The sequence below is a fragment of the Trachurus trachurus genome (assembly GCF_905171665.1).
Source record: "Trachurus trachurus genome assembly, chromosome: 7".
Classification (NCBI taxonomy): Eukaryota; Metazoa; Chordata; class Actinopteri; order Carangiformes; family Carangidae; genus Trachurus; species Trachurus trachurus.
The window spans coordinates 4,297,928-4,320,140 of NC_139901.1; the positions used below are offsets into that span (position 1 = coordinate 4,297,928).

The following is a 22,213-nucleotide window of genomic DNA, read 5'->3' on the forward strand; positions in this document are numbered from 1 at the left end:
GCTGTGGTGAAACTGCCTCAGAAATTTGATCTATGTGTATTCACAGAAATCTAGTCTAATTTATCATAATCAATAATCCTGCATTTCAACCAAAACACATCTCCTTTGGGATGTTAATGAAGCAGGAGCTGATTTTTATGTGACAGCAGTTTCTTTCCAGCAAGCTTGCTTAAAAAAATGATAAGTGTTTCTATGGCAACGGTATTTTTCCTTGGCTCCTCTCCTGGCAGCACATAACTTTTTCTTTTTTTTTGAGGTAGTCTTATTAACAAATTTCCATATGAGCGTATAAAACATATAGAAAACAAAACAAAAAACCAATAACCCAAACCCCAGCCTGACAAACACACACCTGCACACACACACACACACACTCAGATTTATGAATGATGGTTCATATGATAAAAATATACAATTTCCAGGTTTTTTCTGTGTTATCTGTTTTGAGTACACGCTTGTCTGCCTTACCCTGTGTATTGTGGGGGACTTGTACTTTTTCCTACGTGCTATATAATGTTTCCTCTGGCATTTTGAATTTATGTTGGGTGAATGGTTGTATGTGGTCGGTGGACTGTAAAAACTGAAGTGACTTTTGACAAATTAAGTCATCTTTATCTGTATCTGTAACCCAATTAGAAATGGGTGTGCAAAAAACAAGAACAAAAAAAAAGTCCAAATGGTGACAAGGACCTGTAAAGTAAATGCAGACTGGAAAATGTGTTTCCCTGCATTCTCCATCTGTGCAGAGAGCTGTGTGTCGGACAAGACAAAAGAATTAGTTTCTTGTGACAGGTGAATCCCTGGTAAACAAACACACCTCAGCACTGAGGATTGTGGATAGAAAGATACACATGTATAGTTTAGAAAGACTGCCAGTGTAACTCTGTGTTTGTGTTTTCTAGTCCTCACTCTCAGGTTTGTTCTGTCGTTTCAGTTTGTTTTTGTTATTTCGGGGTAGACCTGGCAGATCTGGAAATAGAGGATTCCTTCTGTTCGTATCTCTGTTATTTGTCTTATTTAGCAGCTTCCCAGACCTAATTAACAAACCTGTGTTGAACCTCAAAGCGTGACAGAAACAAGCTGGGAGAAGTTGATTTATTACCTGAAACCAGAGGCACCACAGGTGTTCTGAATTATGCAGCCACCTCAATTCATTATGAGTCGACCTTGGACCTTTTTTTTTTTTTTTTCCATCAGTTTTCACCTTTAGTTTTTAAATCGTATTCCTCAGATGCTCGATTTTTAAATTCTGGTTTGATTTATTAATCATCACTTTTATCATTCACATGAATTATTTCTGATGCTTTCAGTCCTCATTCGTCAGTGCTTTGGGCTGCAGCTGCAATATTGGGCCTCATATTCATTGTTAAAACACCTTGCAATGTCATTCTCCAGCGATGAAGATGTTGGATATACTTTGCACTGTTGAGCAGATTGTTCATGCTCATGTTCCCCAGAGATAAAATCCAAATGTGCACAAGAAATAGCCAAATCCTGTTGAAGAGGCACCTGTTCTCTCAGGCCTTCGCTTGCTAATTTGTTGTCCTGTCCTTTCTTGTGTTATTGTCCTGTCTTGTGTTATTGTTAAGCGTCCTTGGGTGTCTTGAAAGGCGCTATATATATCGAAATAATAATAATTATTATTATTTGATGAACAATTCACTGAATCTTCATAACCCAGATAATGAATTTTGACATTTTCTGCACCAGAGATCTTATAATGTCAATGTCAATTTTATTTATATAGCACATTTCACATGGCGAGCATGAACTCAATGTCCTCTATGCAAAAACTCAAAATCTTACCAAGAATATTTGTCTTATTTCTAGTCAAAATGTAATTTCTAGTCAAAACAAATCTCATTAAAATAAGTAAATTTCATATACATAAATAGTTATACATAAAAAAGTAGCTTGTTTTCAGACACTTTTTACTTCTTTCAAGCATATTTTCACTTGAAATAAGTAGAAAAATCTGACAGTGGAGCAAGTTTTTCTTTCTTATTACAAGCACAAAAAACTTCCTTTCACTGGCAGATTTTTCTACTTATTTCAAGTGAAAATTATCTAAAAATAAGTTAATTTTTTAAGGTGCTGGGTTTTTGGGGCTGGGCTTATTTAATGTGGAAAGAGATTAGTTTTGACTAGAAATGAGACATTTTGGCAAGAAATAAGACAAATATTCTTGGAAAGATTTTGAGTTTTTGAAGTATAGGATAAAATCAAGATACAGTACATGTAAAGTGCATATCAAAAAGCCAATATGTAAAAATAACAAACAAAAAACTGATTAAAAGCCTGTGAGAACAGATATGTTTTTAGACTAGATTTAAAGGAGGATATTGTTGGAGACAAGCGGAGATGCTAATGTAAGAAGCATGTCATACACTGACAGCTATAAACCCTGAGGGGATAAAAGCTGTCAGATACAGCAGGTGTGTTGTTGATACACACCTGAGGAGTTGAGGAACAGCCAAGTCACTGCACACAACAGGTTCCTATTATGAGAACACAGTGAACAGCCAACCAGCTTGTGCCCCAGTGCAATTTCATCAAAATTACAACACGTCGCACAAACGCTGCCGGCGGTCACTAAAAGCATCTGGTGGATAAAGATGGTGCACTGAGGGAGGGACAAGTCACTGCACACACTCCGACCCATTTCAATCCATCCATTATCGATCTTATCTTATCTTATCTTATCTTATCTTATCTTATCTTATCTTATCTTATTTTATCTCCTTTTCAGGTCAAAGGACGGAGACACTCTCAGCTCCCACTAGACAGACCGCAAAACTCCCAGGAGCCTTTGCACCAACCTGGTCCAGTCCGCAAGAGTCACAGGAGGAAAGGTAAACCACATCCCACCACCCGACAGATACAGTACATGAGTAGATGTTTTATTTTTCAGGCGCTGCTTTCACTTTACACTGGCGTCTCTGAAGTTCTGAGATGGGAATCCTGTTTTTGATTGTCATCTTTTAGTCTCCTTATCTCTTTCTTCATTACATCTCCTCTAATCGTTTCATGTGTTTTCTCCCCAGCCGAGTGTGCGCCCTTTTCCTTGTCACAGTTTCCCATCTTTCATGTTTTTCCCTCTTCCCACCTCCCCACTCTTCTTCTCATCTTTTTCCCATCACCCTCTGAGTACAAAATCTTTTTAGATCATCACTTGACTTTTGCCGTCTTTTCTGATGTTACTGGAGCGTTTTATCACTTTGCTTTATCTGTTAGGCATCACCTGTCTCCTTTCCTAACTCAAATATTTCATCCTTCGTTTATTCAAGGAAATGGTTGCTGTGATAAAAATACACACATGCGCCATCTTCATCTTTACATATTCCATAATCTACAGTAGGTTATAGCCATTTTCTACAGCGTTGATTTAATCAAGCTCAACTGTTCATAATGGTCTGAATGTGATGTCATACACAGAAAGATTAAGGCACTTAAAACTGCCAACTCTCGTCTATAGGAGGTAGAGGTGACATGATTGAGGTGTACAAACTCGTCCAAAATATCTACGATTCCACAGTGGAGCCTGTTGCCAGCTTCAGTATGAACTAAGAGGGAACTCCTTGAAACTCAAACAAAAATGTGTCGTTCTGACAAAAGAAGAACATTTTTTACACTTAGGGCTGTAGGAGTATGGAATGAACTTCCACAGGATGTAGTGCAGGCCCCGTCAGTGAACTCTTTTAAAAGACTAGATCATTTCTGGTCAAATAAGGACTTTTTAGATATTTACAGTATAAAGCAGGGTCATGATTTTTGCAGACTTGAATTTTTTTATTGTTTGTTTTTTATTTTGAGGTGATGTGGGAGATTATTTTTGGATTATTTTGTTATATGTATTTAAAGGGATACGCCAACATTTTTTTTCGTGTCTTGCCTCCCTCCCGAGTCCATGACCAGCAGATAGACACCATCCTTTCGACTGTGCGTGCAGTAACAAGGGAGATAGAGCCGTATCGCCTGTAATTAACTTAGCTCAAACACTGGAAGTGTATAGGTAGTGTTAGCCTGCCTCCTACCCAAGCTGAAATCAGTAGTCAGAAGCTGGTTTCATTTTAGCTCTAAATTCTGTAAATATACTATCACTTTATCAACATTTCAAACATTTTTAGGCGAGAAAGTAACCGTTCGGATGAATTCGGCGCTACTCAAGCTGGCTGTTATGACCAACGCACTTCCGGTTACTTTCACAAAATAAAACACCCGTTGCCCTTTACATAGGCTACAGAAAACCATGACTATAGAATTTGTGCTTTTACTTTGAAATAGGAAGCTAACCTACCCTCGATGTCGGCCCGCCAGTTTCCGTTTAGAGTTGCTGAAGAGTTTCTCTGATGACTTTAGGTGGAGGCAGGCTAATACTTCCTATACACTTCCAGCGTTTGAGCTAAGCTAATTACGGGCGATACGGGCTCTCCCTTGTTACTGCACGCACAGTCAAAAGGATGGTGGCTATCTGCTTGTCATGGACTCGGGAGTGAGGCAAGACACGAAAAAAAAAAAAATGTTGGCGTATCCCTTTAAGTGATATTATGTATGTATTATTGAAGTTGTGTGTATTTGTGTTTGTTTTTTGTATGTTGTCATTATTTTGAGTCTGATGTAGAGGATATCCTGTATTAGATGTATATTTTCATAAAATTTCATAAAGATCTGAAAACTATGTCAGCATCATCCTAGAACCTGCAGGCCAACAGGAGCTTTTCTAATTTAGTAGTGTGAAATTCTATTGTGCTTTTTCTTAATGCAAAATTGGAAAAAGCTGAAGTCCATCAGAGCAGGGTGGAGACTGCAGTCAAACAATCGGAGTCTGATCGCAAAAGACTCTGACTTCTTTAACTTTCTGATCTTAACAGACTGCTGCAGACATGACATGATTTTTGTCGGGTTTTTTAAACCAACTAAGCCACTGGGATTTACCCTTAAACACCTGGATGAAGCCCCTTGACTCATTTCTGCCTTTCGTTCATCTCCTCCCCTTAGGTACATTAGTGTGCAGCAGCAACGGGACCTGCAGCACCTCCATCTCTTCTGTTGCCATGGTGGCCATCCCTGACTGCGTCGACAATGCCACGCAGACAGACATCAGCTTTCAGAGCATCATGACGCTGGGGAGGAACAGAGGGCACCACCACCACCACGGCCGGGGAGGCTGCTCCTCCCCTCCACCTCCTCCCGCTTCTCCTCCCCTTCCTCACCTCATGGGACCGTATGGGATCAATGAATTGTAAGTCTGCTTTTAAATCGACCAATCGATCAATTGATCAATCAACCAACCAACCAACCAATTAATCGAGGATTATTTATAGTGTATAGTCCTTTATAGCCCAAAAGGTGACTTAAGTGCTTTACAATAAAATCGGCTCGGCTTGGCCGTTCCAAAAATAGCTTGCACCGACAAATAAAGGTAACAAACCTACTGCTATGACTATAGGGATTAGGGTTAGGGTTCCCTTTAAAGCATCTACAAAGGACTTTCATTTTGGTTTGATTTTGACCCCTGTGGACAAAAGATAGTGTTTTGCCGGAATGAAGACTACACTTGCCATGAGCTCTTGCGCGTATTGTCATAAAGAAACTTACCGTATCTGGCTTGCGCGTGCCGTCTCCAGTCTAGTGCCGTAAATCATCCAGTGGACCGACCTGACCACTGCCCCCCAAAGAGTTGTTTTCGAGGTACATTCATGGAAAACCACTGATGAGCGTTCCCGTCGGGAGCAGTTTTTTGGCAAGCAGTCTCTGCATTTGCCTCGAAAACAACTCTGTCTCGTAACGTTCCGTTATTATCTCATAGCGTGGTGAATGTGCAGGTCACAACTTGTCCACCAGAGCGTTTTGGAGTTGTTGGATTGTGAATTTTTTGAGTTTGACAAGGGAAACCAAGAAATTCCATTAGCCTCCATAGTGTAGCTCTGAGCAGCTCACGGCTCTGCTCCGCCGCTCTAAAAACAGCTTGCAACGACAATTAAAGGTAAGAAACCTACTGTACTGCTATGATTATGGGATTATGGCAATGGGCCAATTTGCAAAAATGTTCAACTATCCCTTTAAAATGTAAGAAGTTGAATGACAACCACCACTTAATGTCAGCAATAGCATTAATTACACCTCTTTGTGCCTCAGTTCCCCCGAAGCAAAACATTATTGATGTGTGGGGTGATGGATTTGTTTGTCTCCTCCCTTCAGCTGTGTGTTTGAGTACAATGACCCCAACGACTACTTTGACGTCTCCAATCATGAGGTGGACAGGCAGGATGACCTGGAGTACGAGGTGAGCACTTCCTGACATATTTCCATAAATAAATGCCTCGGTGCCCGTCTCGGCAGTTCACACATATGCTCACCCACCTGTCACTGTCAAGTGGTCACGCCCTCCATTATGCAGAACTTTAACAGATGAGTTATATAAAGATTCAGCCCATGTACAGTTGTCAGGAAGGAAGATGTACAGAGAGCAGGATGAGCGTTGAAGGAAAACAGGTTTATAAAGACACGGTATATCTGGAAAATGCACAGAAAATGTTACTGAAACAAACAGAGCTCTACAAGGTGTCATGTAAGGTGGAGATCAGAATGAGTGATGTCACGCTGCGTTTAACTTCAGTTTATAAGTGTCTAATAGACGACTGTTTTTTAGCTGAATGGCCCGATTTCTTTCCCCGCTCCGTCGGTTCACTGCTGTTTCTGGAGCCAAGCAGCAGTTTGGTCATTAAAGAAGTCAGTAAAGTGGAAATGCTCTTGCTCTTTCTGACTTCCTGTTCCTCCCCCCACTTCATGATTATTTCCTCTCTACTCCTGTCTCTCCCTCTTCCCCTTTCCTCAGCCTCCACCATCATTATATTCCCATAAATTACTTCCTCTTTCTCTCTCTGGAGTTACTGTACATCCTTCAACTCATTCCTCTTCTCTCTACTCCTTCCCTCTGTTGACACCACCATCCAAAAACCAGATGTATATCACAGTATGTTGTTCAATGGTTTGTGGCATTGGATAGTCTCAGTTGTTTTTTTTCAATGGTCCAAACTGATAGATCTTTGATGTATTGGTCCGATAGTGTCATCTAATAAGATCATAACAGACATAATGAGAATTCTCTGAGACTAACTGTAAGTCTGCAGTGCTTTTGCGTCATTTTCTGGTATTGCTGCAGGCAGCCACAGCAGAAAAAAGAACCTGGTACCAGGATTTATCCACAACTTCTACCCAATGGAAAACCAATAAAGGCAAGAGGAGTCAAGCTGACCTGGTACCATCCAAAGGAACAGTCATGTTTCAGTCTAAGATGGTCTTTAGTGATCTATCAGTTGGTCCATCAGCTTTCAGAAGGTGGTTAAAAATCAAACTGCCTCAGACTGCTTCTATCCACATTAACGGCTCGGCCACAGCAACATTTAAATGTTTGCTACAAAATAATCCACTGCAGTGGGATTACTGTTGTCAGTGGATTTGCTTGGGGGCACAATTTTCATCCGTGTAAATCTTCTGCGTCAGCTCCGACTTTCATGAGATCTGACAATGGCTACATCCCCCCCGGCAACCAAGAGCAAAACAGTCTTGGCAGGGCTGACCTTTGAGAGCGAGAGAAAGACAAACTAAAGACCAGGGCCCGTATTCCTAAAGATTCTAAGAATCCTCTCAGAGAGCTCCTAACTTAACCTGAAAATTCCTAGCAAGGAGTTTTAGCTTAGGAGTGATTCCAGAACACTCTCAGAGAACTCTGAGCAAGGAGTGGACAGAAACTCCTATCTTAGTGAGGAGGTGTGGTTGACCCCAGTTGCTAGGTATGAGTCATCATTTCAAACACTGTGATTGGTTGATCCTAAAAGTTAGATAAAGAGCACCCGCCCCATTTGTTGAGGCTATAGTCCTCACTGCAGGCGACCCGGTTCGAATCCCTTGTGGAGCAGTCCTATCCTGCATGTCTTTCTGCCTCCCATTTCCTGTCTCTCTCTCAACTGTTCTGTCAATTAAAGGCCAAAATGCCCCAAAAATATACTTTAAAAAAAAGCTAGATAAAAAAATATACTTTTGGTGATAATGGGCAAAGGATGGACCCTCAAATCGATAAATTTAACCATAAAATCCAATCTTATGAAGACTGTGTAATTGTAAAAATTATTTCACATAAAAGAAAATATCTGTTAAATGAATAGTAAGCTATACTTTAAAATTATCCTACAAAATGTGTGAAAACTTGCACAGTATTCACATAGTGAAACTTAGATTTATTTGCTTATATTAATTACCATGCTGGTAATTTTTGCACTTTCAACTTTCCAACTCAATTTGGTATTAACAAGGGTAAAATGGCTCAGCTTTCATCAGTGTCTGTGATTGCTGACCGGCCTATAAGAAGCAGTGTTGGTTGGCTTTGAACTCTACCACAAACCAGTGAACAGCTATGGAGAAGAAAAGAACAAGGAAACCCAACTGGACAGAGGAACAGGAACAATCTGTAGCGTTTCATTAATTCACTGTCATCCAGTGTTTGGAGAATATCTCTCCTGCCTCTTCTGTCCACCATTTTGTCCTCTGCTTAGGGAACTCCTAAGCCACTTAAAAGTCCTCTTCCCTACTCTTAACAGATCCCACCTTAGGAGCTCTCTTAAGAGCTAGGATTCTTTAGGAATAGCTTTTATCTTTACTAGGATCTACTCTTAACTTTTAGGAGAAATTCTAAGAAAACATCATGATTCTAAGAATTTTCTTAGAATTTGGCCACTAGGAGCAACTCTTTGCACTAAGAATCTTTAGGAATACGGCCCCAGCTCTGCCCATTATCATCCAACCAATCACTCTCCCTTCTCCCCTTCCTCCAGGAAGTGGAGCTGTACAAGTCCAGTCAGCAGGAGAAGTTGGGTCTCACAGTTTGCTACAGGACGGACGATGAAGAGGATCTGGGGATCTATGTTGGAGAGGTAACTTGTTACTCTTTCATTATTTCTCTTTCGTTTCATTTCTTTTCATTTATTTAGTGCATCCATCAATTAATCACTTTGTTTATACGATGAGGGAACCATGAGTCCTGTCCTGTTGTCTGATGTTCTGGAGGACAAGACGAACTAGATGAACTGACCAACTAACAAACTCATTAACTAACCATTCATCACCTCATCTTTAAATCAATCAATCAAACTTTGTATGTAGATCATTATTCATACAGGAAGCAGCTCAAAGTTCTTTACATGATAAAGAATAATAAAAACAGACAGGGGATTTACACACACAGACATACCAACATGCATCCCCAAAATGAAAACACTGAGATACTAAAGAGTGGATAAAAACTTAAAATAGGTTAATAGAATAACATGAAATAAAATAAAATAAACAAAGAGATAAAATAAAATATATGAATATTAGATTGCCTTTATTGTCATTGAAAGAATTAAACGAAATTTGCATTGCTGTCCCGCTGTGGTACCATACAACATATCATATAAGACAAGATAAATATAAAACATGAAACACATAAAAACATATCACATGAGACAAGATAAGTGTAAAAACATATAAAAACATAAAGCACATGAAAGGATATTGCACATTGACGGCGAGGGGATTGCACAACCCATTGTTGCCTATCTGTCCTTTAGGCTGCTGTTCAGCTCTTATATGTAGCCTATTTATATGTGTAATTAAAAATGGAGAAACTGCATAAAATCAACGTTTAGATCTAATAAAACAATAAATAGTGCTATAAATAAAAAAATACAGGTCTTAATTTTGCTTTTAAAAATATCCACGTTCTCTGCTGTCCTCAGGTCTTCAGGCAGGTTGTCCCATAGACATGTGCAGTAATGATAAAAAGAGGCCTTGCCATACGTTTTAGTTAAAACCTTTGGAATGATTAAAAGGCTGCTCTCTGAGACCCGAGAGTTCTAGAAGGTTTGTATGTTAAAAGCAGATAAATAATTCGGACCACGTCTGTAAAGAGCTTTAAAAACCATTAAAAGTATCTTAAAAATCAATTATGAAGCAGACAGGTAGCCAGTGCAGAGACTTCAAAATTGGTATAATGTGTGCTCTCTCTCTGGTCCTCGTTAGAACACATTAATCTCAATACTATTTATTCAGTGTCATGGTTTGTGTCTCTTGTTATAATTTGAAGTTCAGTGTCCTGTCTTCCTGTGCTCTCCCTCTTGTGATTGGCTCATGTGTCTCCCTTGTGTATTTTATCTTTATCCTTTAATTCCACTTTCCCTCTCTCTCCATCTCACTTCAGGTCAATCCAAACAGCATCGCAGCCAAGAATGGACGAATCAGAGAGGGAGACCGAATATTACAGGTACACATTGACAGGTTTAGCCTCCGCTCTGGTCATTCAAAAGACATTTAAACTATTCCCAGAGAAATTGGTACCGAAATTGTTAGAGAAAAAGTTCTTATTCTACAGTTCAATTAGCTGAGGTGAAGTTAATTACAGCTACTGTAGATACAGTTAATTAGTTTAGTTTTTCACAATCTAGGGGACAGGTTCTTCCAAAGGGTTACCAGATAAATCTGTGAGGTCATGATGATAAATGGTAAATGAAAGACAAAAAAAAGCACATTCACAAATTTGTATTTTCGGGTCAAAATGTTGGGGAAAAAAGTTTCTTAAATGATTTTTTTTTTTAAATATATAATCTTTGTATATAACCTGGAAAGTAACACTTCGTAACTGAAGTTGTGAAATAAAGGCAAAGTCATGTAAAGTTAACTAAAAATTGAGTAAAAAGTATAAGCCAAGCCAACAGACATTTGCCTCCAACTTTCCCACTTTCTCGCTGACAGATTGTCTTAACTTTCTTATTTCTCCCCATAGCCTCACCTTCAGGACAAACACAGTTTTTCTATTTGACGACAATTGATTCATTAACTCAGAGAGTCTAATGAAAAACCTCTGTGTTCATTAATAATGAATGTTGACCTCCAGGTAACTGAAAATACAAACTTGTCCTCTGACGGATGGACTGGTGACATGAGGGTTGGAAATAGATTCAAATCAAACTATGTAAATTTATACCTGAAACCCCAGGGACAGTCCTCTCCAATCAGAGAGAGTTGTCAGCAGCCCAGTTACTGCCGTCCTAAAAATAGACGGAGCGAGTGAGGGATAGAGGGAGGGAGGGAGGGAGGGAGGGAAGGCATGTCACCCAGTGCTCCCACCACACTGTTCAGCTTGTTGACTGTAGAGACTGTTGATAGAATTCAGTCACTGTCATATGTTGGTGTAAGTCAAGATGTTTCCTCTCACATGAGGTAAGCATGTCTGTCTTTAAAGGTTAATGAGGTACCAAACAGCACTACTGTGCCCAATCACATGTCATCACTCTCTGGCAAAACATAAATCAACCTCATCATTTTAAACCATCTCTTCTGGTACCCCTGCAGTGTTAGTGTTGAAGTGGAGACCAACCAAGCAACAGCCCCCAGGGCAGATAAGTGATCGGTCATGTGCTGGAAGTTGCAGCTCCTCTGTTGACCACTTGAGGTCGACTCTCATGTTAAAGGTGTACAGAAATGGCCGTTTGTCCTGTTTGTCGCGCCGAGTTGTCACGAGCTGCAACACGAGTTTACCCGAGTAAGGAAAACGAATTTGATTGGTCGTTATCGAGCGGGCGGGATATTCAAAGCTTGGGGCGAGCCCGAGCTCCGTGTGTGTGTGCGTGTCTCAGACGTTTGAATGACGGATTACGGATCCAATATCAGTGGCTGGTGAATCGTGTACAGGCTGACGTATAATCCGTGCACCTGCGTTATCCAATGCGAAAAAAAAACTACACTAAAATACACACTTTCATCCCGGATTTACTCAAAAATAGAATTTTGCACAAAGTTTGGCCTACATCGTCTGATAGATGAGTTATTACACTAATTTTATGACCCAGAGTGGGCTTAAATTCAATTTTCTTTTCTGTACACCTTTAAAATGACCAACTTTGATAGAAAATAGAAGCGTCTGCCCATGTTCTCAAACTAGCTAGCAGGTCCTGAACCGAAGTTGCCATGGTGACTGGCAGAATTTGAAGTTTGAGGAGGTACGTAAAAACAATCGAGAAATTGATTTTAATTGGATGCAAAGTTAGTTTTTATTACTTACAGCTCCCCGGCTCAGCAATTGGATGTAAAATCATTCTGCATAAAGAAGCTGCAGATACTTATATTCTCTAGAAAATGGTTTAGTTAAAGACATGTAGTCACCTCCTTCTTTGTTTCTTTATTAGATATAACTACATATATATAACTATTTGATTTGGTCAGGACAAGTAGTTTTTTCAATAAATAAAGCAAAAGCATCAAAAAAGTATCAAGCATAGCAGGATTTGGCATCAGTGGGTGTTTTTTTTTCTTTTTTTCTATACTTTATTGCGAAATACAAGACAAACAACACAGTGGACATACATCAATGTATACAGAAAGTGTGAACAAGGTGTGTGTGATGGAGGTCCGCGGGTATAGTCATGGTCACAAGGTACCAGTAAGGAGAAGGGACAGCGTGTGGCGGTTAGCAGTACTCAAGTTAAACTCATTCACCTATAAAAGACATGCTAACCCACTTGCCAAGTGGTCATTGACCTCTTGGCGAAACGGTTAGCATCATTCGAAACCCACTCAGGGCAGGCCAGAACCACATCGGTCACGTGTGTGCGTGTGTGTGTATGTGTGTATGTGTGTATGTGTGTAATTCAAATATGGTGGATAGCAGTAATAAAGAAAGAAATTAATGAAGAATAATAATAGTATTATCAGTCATAATGATAACAATATAAATGGTATTAAAGATAACAGTTGTGATGCCATTTGCTAGACAGCAATAATAACATAACTCACAATAGTGATAATAACAGTAATAATTCTGAAGATAAGAAAGAAAAATAAGAACAAAGGATGAAAGAAGGATGTGGGAGCAGAGGATGGGTGCTTAAATGAAATTGAAGCAAAAAAAATGAAATAAATAAATCAATAAAATGAATGAATGAAGCTGTGAGAACAGAAAAAATGAAGAAAGAAAGAGAGAAAGAAAGAAAAATATATATAATAAAAAATAATAAATAACAAAATGGGGCCATTTTGTGAGATGTCACGCTGACGAGATGCATCAGGTGGGAGTTTTTTCTACATCTGCTTGAATCGGTGTGATTATTTCCAGGACCCTGACACATGTTGCGCTGACAGTGAAAAATTCTCATGAATAAATTTATCTCCCTGACATTTCCTCACTCGTTATCCTTCTGTCCCTGCAACTGACAACCTCGTGAAAACACTGTCAGGGGAAAAAGGGAAAAGTTGCAATGTGATATGAAAAGACCAGTAAGCACCTGGCATCACCATGGTTACACAGCAGCGGACCAGTGATGTCAGCAGCGGTTCCCATGACAGCGCCACAGACCTGAAAAGCCTTCTGGCCCGATGTGGAGTCTCCCTGCAAGTTTGGGGGAATTACCTGTCAAAACAGCCACAATATACCAGTGACATGCCCCATATATGTCATATACAGTAGTTCAAAATGTTTTATTCTGCCTATAGAAAAACTTCAAAACCATGCTCTATATTTGTATTTTACCAGAAAATACAAATGAATGGAGCCCATTGTCTTCCTGGAAGGAAGGAAAATACTAAATCCCATTTCTATTCTGTTAAATTAAAGGGGAATTGCCGTTTTTTTACAATCTGGACCTTATTTTTAGCATAAAATACGATCATTTACTCACCCAGATAACTCTGGTGTCATTACAAGTCGTTCCGACGAAATTAGATCCAACCGAGAGCCGCGTATATCCATATAATGTGAGTCTACAGGGCAGCGGAATGCAGCCTCTAAATAACACATTATCCGCCACGAAACTCGTTCATTTCACCAATATTTTGTTATGATACGCTAGTGCTATTCCCCTCTGAGTCCGGAGTTAGCTGTTATCAACATCCGGGGTCTGTAGGTTGACCTACTGACCTCTGACCTGGATGATGTCATCTCCGAGCGCGGTGCGGCTCATTCTGTTAATAATGATTACGCTTCGGCATTCGGGTCCATTTTTAGCTCAACTAGCCAGAGCTTTAGTGAGTCCAGGTTGTGGAGAGGAAGCCTGTGGAAGCTGAACTTCATCCAGCTGCTCATTTTGTTCTGACAAGTCAGAAACACACAGAAAGAAACCATAGTATTAGCGGTAGCAACAAGTGGCGCTGCACAGCGCTCAGAGATGATATCATCCAGGTCAGAGGTCAGTAGGTCAACCTACAGACAGCTAACCCCGGATTTAGAGGAGAATAGCACTAGCGTATCATAACAAAATATTGGTGAAATGAACGAGTTTTGCAGCAGATAATGTGTTATTTAGAGGCTGCATTCCTCGCATTATACGGATACGCGACTCTTGGCTGGATCTAATTTTGTCGAAACGACTTGTAATGACATCAAAGTTATCTGGGTGAGTAAATGATCGTATTTTATGCTAGAAATAAGGTCCAGATGGTAAAAAATGGAAATATCCTTTAATGAACAATGTGACTTTTGCTAAGAAATGGTCAGAAACAAATCTTGTTCTCCTTCTCATCCCATCTAGATTAATGGAGTGGATATTCAGAACAGAGAGGAAGCGGTGGCGATTCTGACCAGAGAGGACAGCATCAACTTCTCCCTTCTGCTCGCCAGGCCAGACATAGAGGTGACACAACATGACACCACACAATCACTGACTTAATTCAATGCAGAGGATTTATGAAGCACAGGAATTTCAACAAAAGTTTTACTGGGTGGGACTTTCTGCTACCGTGCTAAACTAGTCATTGGTCATTATGTAAATGAGTGTTAAAATAAGGCGCGGAGTTCCCCAAGGCTCTATTGTAAGTCCTCTTTTTTTTCAACATCTACACATTCCCATGAGCTCAGATTATGAAAAAAAACAACAACAACAACCTTTTATGATTGACCTGAAATATCTCAGCCTCTCTGATCCTGCTTTTCAGGTCTTCTTCATTTTCCTTCAATCCATAATTGGAGGTCTCTCAGTTTCTCTCCTGTTTCATCACTCAGCCCACTGCAGCCTAGTTTACTAACCCACTTTCTCGTCACATCACTGCGGCTGCTGCAGGTGGCCGACAAGAGAGCAGAGATTCATAAAAGCTACAGTTTATTTCTCTGTGTGGTCACAGTCGTTTCTTCCAGCAGAGACATCACGTGTTCGCACTCTCCTCTGTCTGTCTGTCACAGACGTGTGTGGAAAACTAACAGCTGAATTGGAGGGAAATTTCATGTCTTGCTTCAAATACTGACAGATTTTTGAGAACTGATAATCTTTCCACAAACACCTAAGCCCAAAGTTAATTCCACTAATCTTATGCCCTGCCCTTCACTCAATGTATTTGACTTAGAAACAAAACTAAAGGAGAATGGTGGTTCACTTATTTGTTATACAGTATATTGGATAAAGAAAGATAGATAGATAGATAGATAGATAGATAGATAGATAGATAGATAGATAGATAGATAGATAGATAGATAGATAGATAGATAGATAGATAGATAGATAGATAGATAGATAGATAGATAGATAGATAGATATTCCCTTCTTCGGACTAAATATCTGACTAACATATAACCATGCAGCATTAAATCCTCTGCCCTCACTCACAATCAGCCTTTTTCCTTCACATCATAAACGCTTTTTTACTGGACTCCACTGTGCATAATATTAATGGTTGTGAGTTGTATCACACACACACACACACACCCACACAGCCATGATGAATGTTTGTCGAATGAAAGCAGCTCCCAGAGTGTGTCCACATGTGCTGACAGAGGAGGAACTGCAGCATAGCATATTCATACATGTCAGTTAAAACACACTCCTTCATACATGTGCATGAGGGAGTGTGTTTGTATGTGTGCGTACGCGCATGAATGAGCTGTCAGTCAGCCAGTCAGCCAGTGTGTTTAGACAGCTCTGACACCTCAGACTGTCAGATCTAGTTGTAATGAGAGAACAGGAGATGATGGATGTTTTATCGAGTAAGCAAATAACAAATGAGGGACGTGACAGAACACACACACACACCCACAGAAAAAGGGACTGGTACCATCCACACCCACAACGATCAAAATATTGTCAAAAATAAAGACAGAGTTTTGTTGACTAAGAGCTGTGAGAATTTTCAGAGTTAGCCGTGCCTTCTCTGAGTTACGGGGGGGTCCGCCCAGCAGTATTTGTCCATATATGGTTGTCAATGGATACCAACTTTCTTCGTCCAAAAAGACACACCAAACAAATACCTCCATACTGCTCGTCTGTAATGTCCGTCTTGTATTGATGCCTCGACATGAGAAATTGTTCCGCCGGTCAAATCACGCGAGATTTGCACTGACACAGGAAGAGCAGTGAACTGAGACACTGGGAGCTTCCGCTACAAACAAGCTTAAAATATAGACTTATTTAATTTTTTTCAGAACAATTTCTCATGTCGGGGCTTCAATACAAGAGGGACATTACACACGAGCTGTGTGGAGGTATTTGGATGTTTTTTGGTGTGTCTTTTTGGACGAAGAAAGTTGGTATCCATTGACAACCATTATATGGACAAATACTGCTGCACAGACCCCCCCGTAACTCAGAGAAGGCATGGAGGACTCATGGAGAATTCTCACAGCTCTTTGTTGACATGAGGGTGAGTAGATAATGAGTGAAATTTTAATTTTGGGTGAACTATGCCTTTAATATGGAAAGTTTCATTCTTTGTGGGACAAATACGACTGTATAAAACATGCAGGAACAGTGTATAGGACTATATTTTAGTGATTTTTTTTTTAGTAAGAGGGCGGACTAAGGTCACATATAGATCAGCATCTGTCAACTACTGCCCAGACAGTCATGAACAGAGGTGCATGTTAGGCAATACAGGTAACTGCTCAGGGCCCCAGGTGGCTATAGGGGGCCCCCTGAGGGCTGACAAACTGTTCCTCAAAATGCAGCTCCCTCTCCCTTAAACAAGTGATGGACAGTTTGCAATGACTTATCAGCAGGGGGTGTCTAGGGGGGGTGGGAGGATGTAGGGATGAATGGGTGGAGGAGAAGAGAATCTATCTTGTGTGCTCCATTTTTTTCTGCCAAGGTCAACCACACAGACGAGACATAAATCTTTAAAAACAGGTCACTTTTCTATAATTTGATTCTCAAACAGTGGCTGATTTATCAAACAAGCTAGTGCATTAGTTGGGAACCATTTCATTTTCTGCAGTGGATTAATCCATATGTGTTGCTCTGGGGAGAATCTGGGGCAGCAGGACCATGTGTGGTGACAACACAGTTTATTTACAGGTTGTGGCGCAAATATCACCAAACGTATTGATTGACTCTAAAATCAATCTTTTTTTGAAGCTGTGAGGTCGACAACACGCCGTCATTTCAAGAGAAGAGTACGAGAGTGCAAGCACACACACACACACACAGACATGGACAATGGGACATCTGCATCCTGTGTTGTCCAATACAATGTTAACAGCATTATTCCAGTGTCCTGAAGGAATTGCGAAAGAAGGTTTAAACAAGAAATCATTCTGCAGTGTCAATAAAACATTAAACAACAAGGCTGCTGGAGCTGCTCACAGTACACAATCCCATTAAAACACAAAGCAGCTGTTCTACTTCACTGCACTGATAGCACTGGAGAATTTTAACTTTTAAATCTCTACACTCACTGATGTGTGCAGCTCCCATTACTGTAGCTCCTCAGCTCTTATCTGCTCCACCTCAGTGTAGACACAGATAAGATGTTCTGTAGAGCAGTCACTGCCACTATGTTGCACCACATAATTAAAGGAGCATTATCGCAAATCCAAATTCTTAATTCGGCCACTAGATGGAGCCAGGCGGAGCATATCAGATATAAACAAGCGGGCAGCTATCAGAGAGAGAGAGGAGCCTCGTTTAGTCCTCCCCTTCTCCCCCTCCTCCTCCCCCCCCCCCCTCCTCCTCCTCCTCCTCCTCCCTCACCAGGCTGAATGAACGTGCAATCGCGGGAAAGGAAAAAGAAAACTCGCTAGTGGAAGCGGCAGCTCTACTCGCGCACAACCACAACAACGGCAACAACAGCAATTGCAACTTCCTCCTACAAATGTATGATCGTTGGTGTGACGTGCAGACCGCAGTGGGACGATTCAGTGACTGTAAGCAGCCTGACACTGCTACATTACAATTTACTGTTGCATTTTTCCGGTTCGGAGGTCGGATTTGCGAGTTCCGGGTGCAATTGAACGCAGCAAGCGCCGGGCCAGCTTGGATCATAACAAAGACAAATGCTGCATTTGCCCCACGGACACTATACTGTTGGCGATTTTTTTTTGTAAATTTAGTTATGGCTCCCCCCGACCCATCTTTTGCATATTTCAGTTTGTTTTATGCTATTACTGCTGTATTTGCGATAATGCTCCTTTAAGATTCATGATGTTTATTGTCAGATGTTGGAAAACCATGGGATGAAATTCTTACTTGCAGCAAATACAAGTACATGGTGCACCTTCAGTGATTCACTTAAAGAAAGGCAGTATCTATATACAGGCTACACACAACAATACAACAATATAATACAAACAGGTCATATATGAATAGGCAATCTCATCCATCATAACATTAAATACATGTCGAGGATGAACACAGGTGTTAATAAAGCAACAATAGGCAGATTGTCATTGTGGCACAACAAAAACACAAACAACAACTCATGTTAAAGCCCCAGTGTGTAACTTATTTGGCTTTTTATTAGCAAAAATCAAATATGTCTTTCATAAATACGTATTTCACTGAAGTCGAATCACACCTGCATACAAATGAAAGCTTTCTCGTACCTTAGAATGAGTTGTTACAAGTCGTTACAAATACATAAGTGGGCGACGCACCGAACCGAGGCGGCCATGTTGCATCGCCATTTTTTACGTTGAGTGGCAGCGTGACCGTAGGTAACCACGGAAACTCAGCGGAGCTGTCGGCTCGGGGAGAAAGTTTTCCAGGTAGCGTCTGTTAAAACTGTCACCACTGTGTAGTGTGAGGAAGGACGGAGGCACTGATGTTGCATTCAGGTGCAGTCAGGCACCTGAATGACGCCGTCGGCAAACCAACCGGATGTCATTTTACTCGACGAGAGAAAGACGGTAAAACGTGGGTCAGGTAAACAATACGACATCACCATGACAACATATTGTCACACCTGTATTGTTTTGCCTTAAAGATCCAGAAGGACTCTCTCTGAAGCAGTTTTTTAACAATATCACCCCCTGTTGACATGAGAGACCAACAAGAAAAATAAGAGTAAACTCAACCACTGGTCACTAGCATTGCCGTGACCATGACTATGCTGACAGTGCAGCTAGCAATAGCAACATTTGCATCACATGTATAAAATGCAGTTAACTGTAAGTTAGCTAATGTTAGCAAGCTGCTTAGTTGTTTCCAATGAAAAGAGATGTGTCATTTTGATATTAGCCGCATTTTCACTGCGAGAGTTCCGGGTAAAGAGAGAGAGAGGAGGGAGGCTCTTGTCATTGTTGTTTGTCCGCCAGTATAAACGCTTTCTAATAAGACTGGGTTGTAAAAATGTTGTTTCGATCGTCACGTAATCTCGCAATCGCGTGTCCACTTATCATACATCTTTTACTCTCTTATTCTCTTTTTTCGGGGCCATGTAGATTGTAGACGCTTTTTTAATAATGCTTGGTTTTAAAAATGCCACTTCTTTCAAGGCTTTTTCTTGGCGCCACATCCCGTTCTGAGTACGACCAGGGACTCGCTTGGCTTCCGTTCAAGTTCCGGGAGATGGTCCTTCTTGGGGGGGGGGGGGGGGGGGGGGGCTGACTGAATTCTGAGTCAGGCTGCAGTCTTCAGTGGCTTCCAGGGTTTTCTGAGCCTGCCGGGAAAGAATTTCAGCCCACACAAAAGACACTGACAGAGCCTGTCAGGACCATAGAAAATTTAAACATTATGAATGTTTTGACAGTCCACTGGTTAACCACTTTATAGCTAGTGTGTCTGTGCTCTGCTTTCATCCATTTCTTTGTTTGAGGCCTTTTTGGACAAAAATGTGATTTGAGTCTATTCTAGAAGGTCACCCGACCTCTGCAAAATGTACAATCCCTGGGATGTGGAGGGGTCCAACAGTTTGAGAGAAAGACTTACACATGTAGCCTACATGCACTAACACACATGCATGCAGCACCCAACCAGCTACCAAACCAAAGAACAACATCTTAGTAAAACTGTCACTTACACAACCTTCACATTCGTGTAAATGTTTTGCACTTTGTAGAATGACAACCCTGCTGATCCAGAGGAGGAAATGGAGTTGACTCTTGAGGGAGGAGGCTTCCACTCAAACCCTCGAGCCTCAACCTGCTCCCTCAACTCGCCTCACATCTCAGGCTACTACCACCTCCATCGGGGAGGGGGAGGAGGAGGAGGAGGTGGGGGAAGCCTGCCCTGCCCGAGAGGAGGAGGAGGAGGAGGAGAAGGAGGAGAAGGTGCAGGGGGTGATGTGGAAGTAGAAGAGGAGGAAGATGAAGAGGGAGAAGAAGAAGGAGGAGAAAGAGGACAGAAAGAGGACAGAGACCCACCCGTCCCCCTCCCTCCTTTGCTCAGCCTGGCTCCATTACTGTCCAACAGTCAGGAGCTGGACAGCGGCGTGGGCCGGACCGACGACAGCACCCGCTATGAGGAGCTCTCGGAACAAGACCTGCTGGGGGACCAGACCAGCGCCTGTAACACCAACACCACCAACACACCGGGCAGCACCAGGAAGTTCAGACCAGGACCCAGCCCCAGGTAGGACCAGAGATCACATATCAAAGCCAAGAATGTCAGGGCTGTGGAGAAACTTACTGTTAAATTGTCTTTAGTTGATTTCATTCAGATTAATATCTACTGCTCTCAGTTCAAAGGGATACGCCAACATTTTTTTTCGTGTCTTGCCTCACTCCAGAGTCCATGACAAGCAGATAGACACCATCCTTTCAACTGTGCGTGCAGTAACAAGGGAGATAGAGCCGTATCGCCCGTAATTAGCTTAATTCAAACGCTGGAAGTGTATAGGTAGTGTTAGCCTGCCTCCTACCCGAGCCGAAATCAGCAGTCAGAAGCTGATTTAATTTTAGCTCTGAACTCCGTAAATACATCACTTTATCGACATTTCAAACATTTTTAGGCGAGAAAGTAGCCGTTTAGATCAGCAGTGTGTCGTTAATTTGTCTAAATACCAGCTGTTTACAATTTTGTTCGGACGAATTCGGCGCTACTCAAGCTAGCCGTTGTGACCAACGCACTTCCGGTTACTTTCACAAAATAAAACCCCTGTTGCCCTTTACATACAGAAAACCATGACGATAGAATTTGTGCTATTATTTGAAATAGGAAGCTAACCTACCCTCGATGTAGCTAGCTTGAACCAAAATAAACTGTCTTTGCTTGAACCCTCCGTTTTGACCGATATGGTCCCGTTTTTTTGATCCCTTTAAGTGCACCACATAAAACCTCTTCTCGTCTCCCCAGGCCCAGTCCCAGACCCAGCCCCGGACTCGGCCCAAGCACCAGACCAATCCCCAGCCCTGGGAATGGACGAGGAGACACCACCCCTCCTTTCCTCCACCTGCGAGACCTCCAGCTCAGCTCAGACTCTCTGCCCGGCCTTGACTGGACACCTGGAGGGGGGGCAGGAGGACCAACATACAGCCCCCACCACCATCATCACCACATGGTAGATCGCAGGCCTGTCACTATCAGCATTTCCCACAATATACTGTATATGAGATGTTTTAAAGACCCCCAACTAGGAAATAATGAGCTCCAACCTGGACAGAAGAGGGAACTCTGTACTGTAGTACTTAAGATCTTTGGTAATGTTGACAGGAATAAAAATGTAGAGTAGAACCTACCTTACTCTTTTAACAGCTGAGGAACCCTCAGCTTTTGCTTCTCCCGCTTTCCCTTTCGGCCATGTGTAAATTGACATGCCCGAAATAAACAAAAAAACAAAAAAATTGACCCTCAGCTCCCATATTTTACTATTTATTTGAAGTTGATCCATAAGAAGATATAAACCATCTGATGTTTATTATCTGCTCTCTCCAGTCAGTGAGCCAATCAGCACAGAGGAGACTCTCTGGGACTCTCTTTTGTCTGTGTGATCCAAAAAAATATAGGCGATCTCAGATAAACACTCAAAGAGGCTATGGTTGGAT

The 22,213-nt window shown here is 41.3% G+C and overlaps 1 protein-coding gene across 1 annotated transcript in view; it reads left to right on the forward strand.

Annotated features, from left to right (window-relative positions):
* The window catches only part of LOC310988228 (PDZ domain-containing protein 4-like), a gene marked incomplete at its 5' end in the record, with an annotated part of 54,283 nt that overhangs the window by 24,302 nt on the left and 7,768 nt on the right, over nucleotides 1-22,213 (forward strand). The window contains 8 exons of the mRNA XM_083974744.1: nucleotides 2,750-2,852; nucleotides 4,999-5,242; nucleotides 6,202-6,286; nucleotides 8,835-8,933; nucleotides 10,241-10,303; nucleotides 14,562-14,663; nucleotides 20,290-20,801; nucleotides 21,525-21,729. Of these exons, the coding sequence (XP_083830870.1) occupies nucleotides 2,750-2,852; nucleotides 4,999-5,242; nucleotides 6,202-6,286; nucleotides 8,835-8,933; nucleotides 10,241-10,303; nucleotides 14,562-14,663; nucleotides 20,290-20,801; nucleotides 21,525-21,729 (1,413 nt within the window). The remainder of the gene's footprint in view (nucleotides 1-2,749; nucleotides 2,853-4,998; nucleotides 5,243-6,201; nucleotides 6,287-8,834; nucleotides 8,934-10,240; nucleotides 10,304-14,561; nucleotides 14,664-20,289; nucleotides 20,802-21,524; nucleotides 21,730-22,213) is intronic.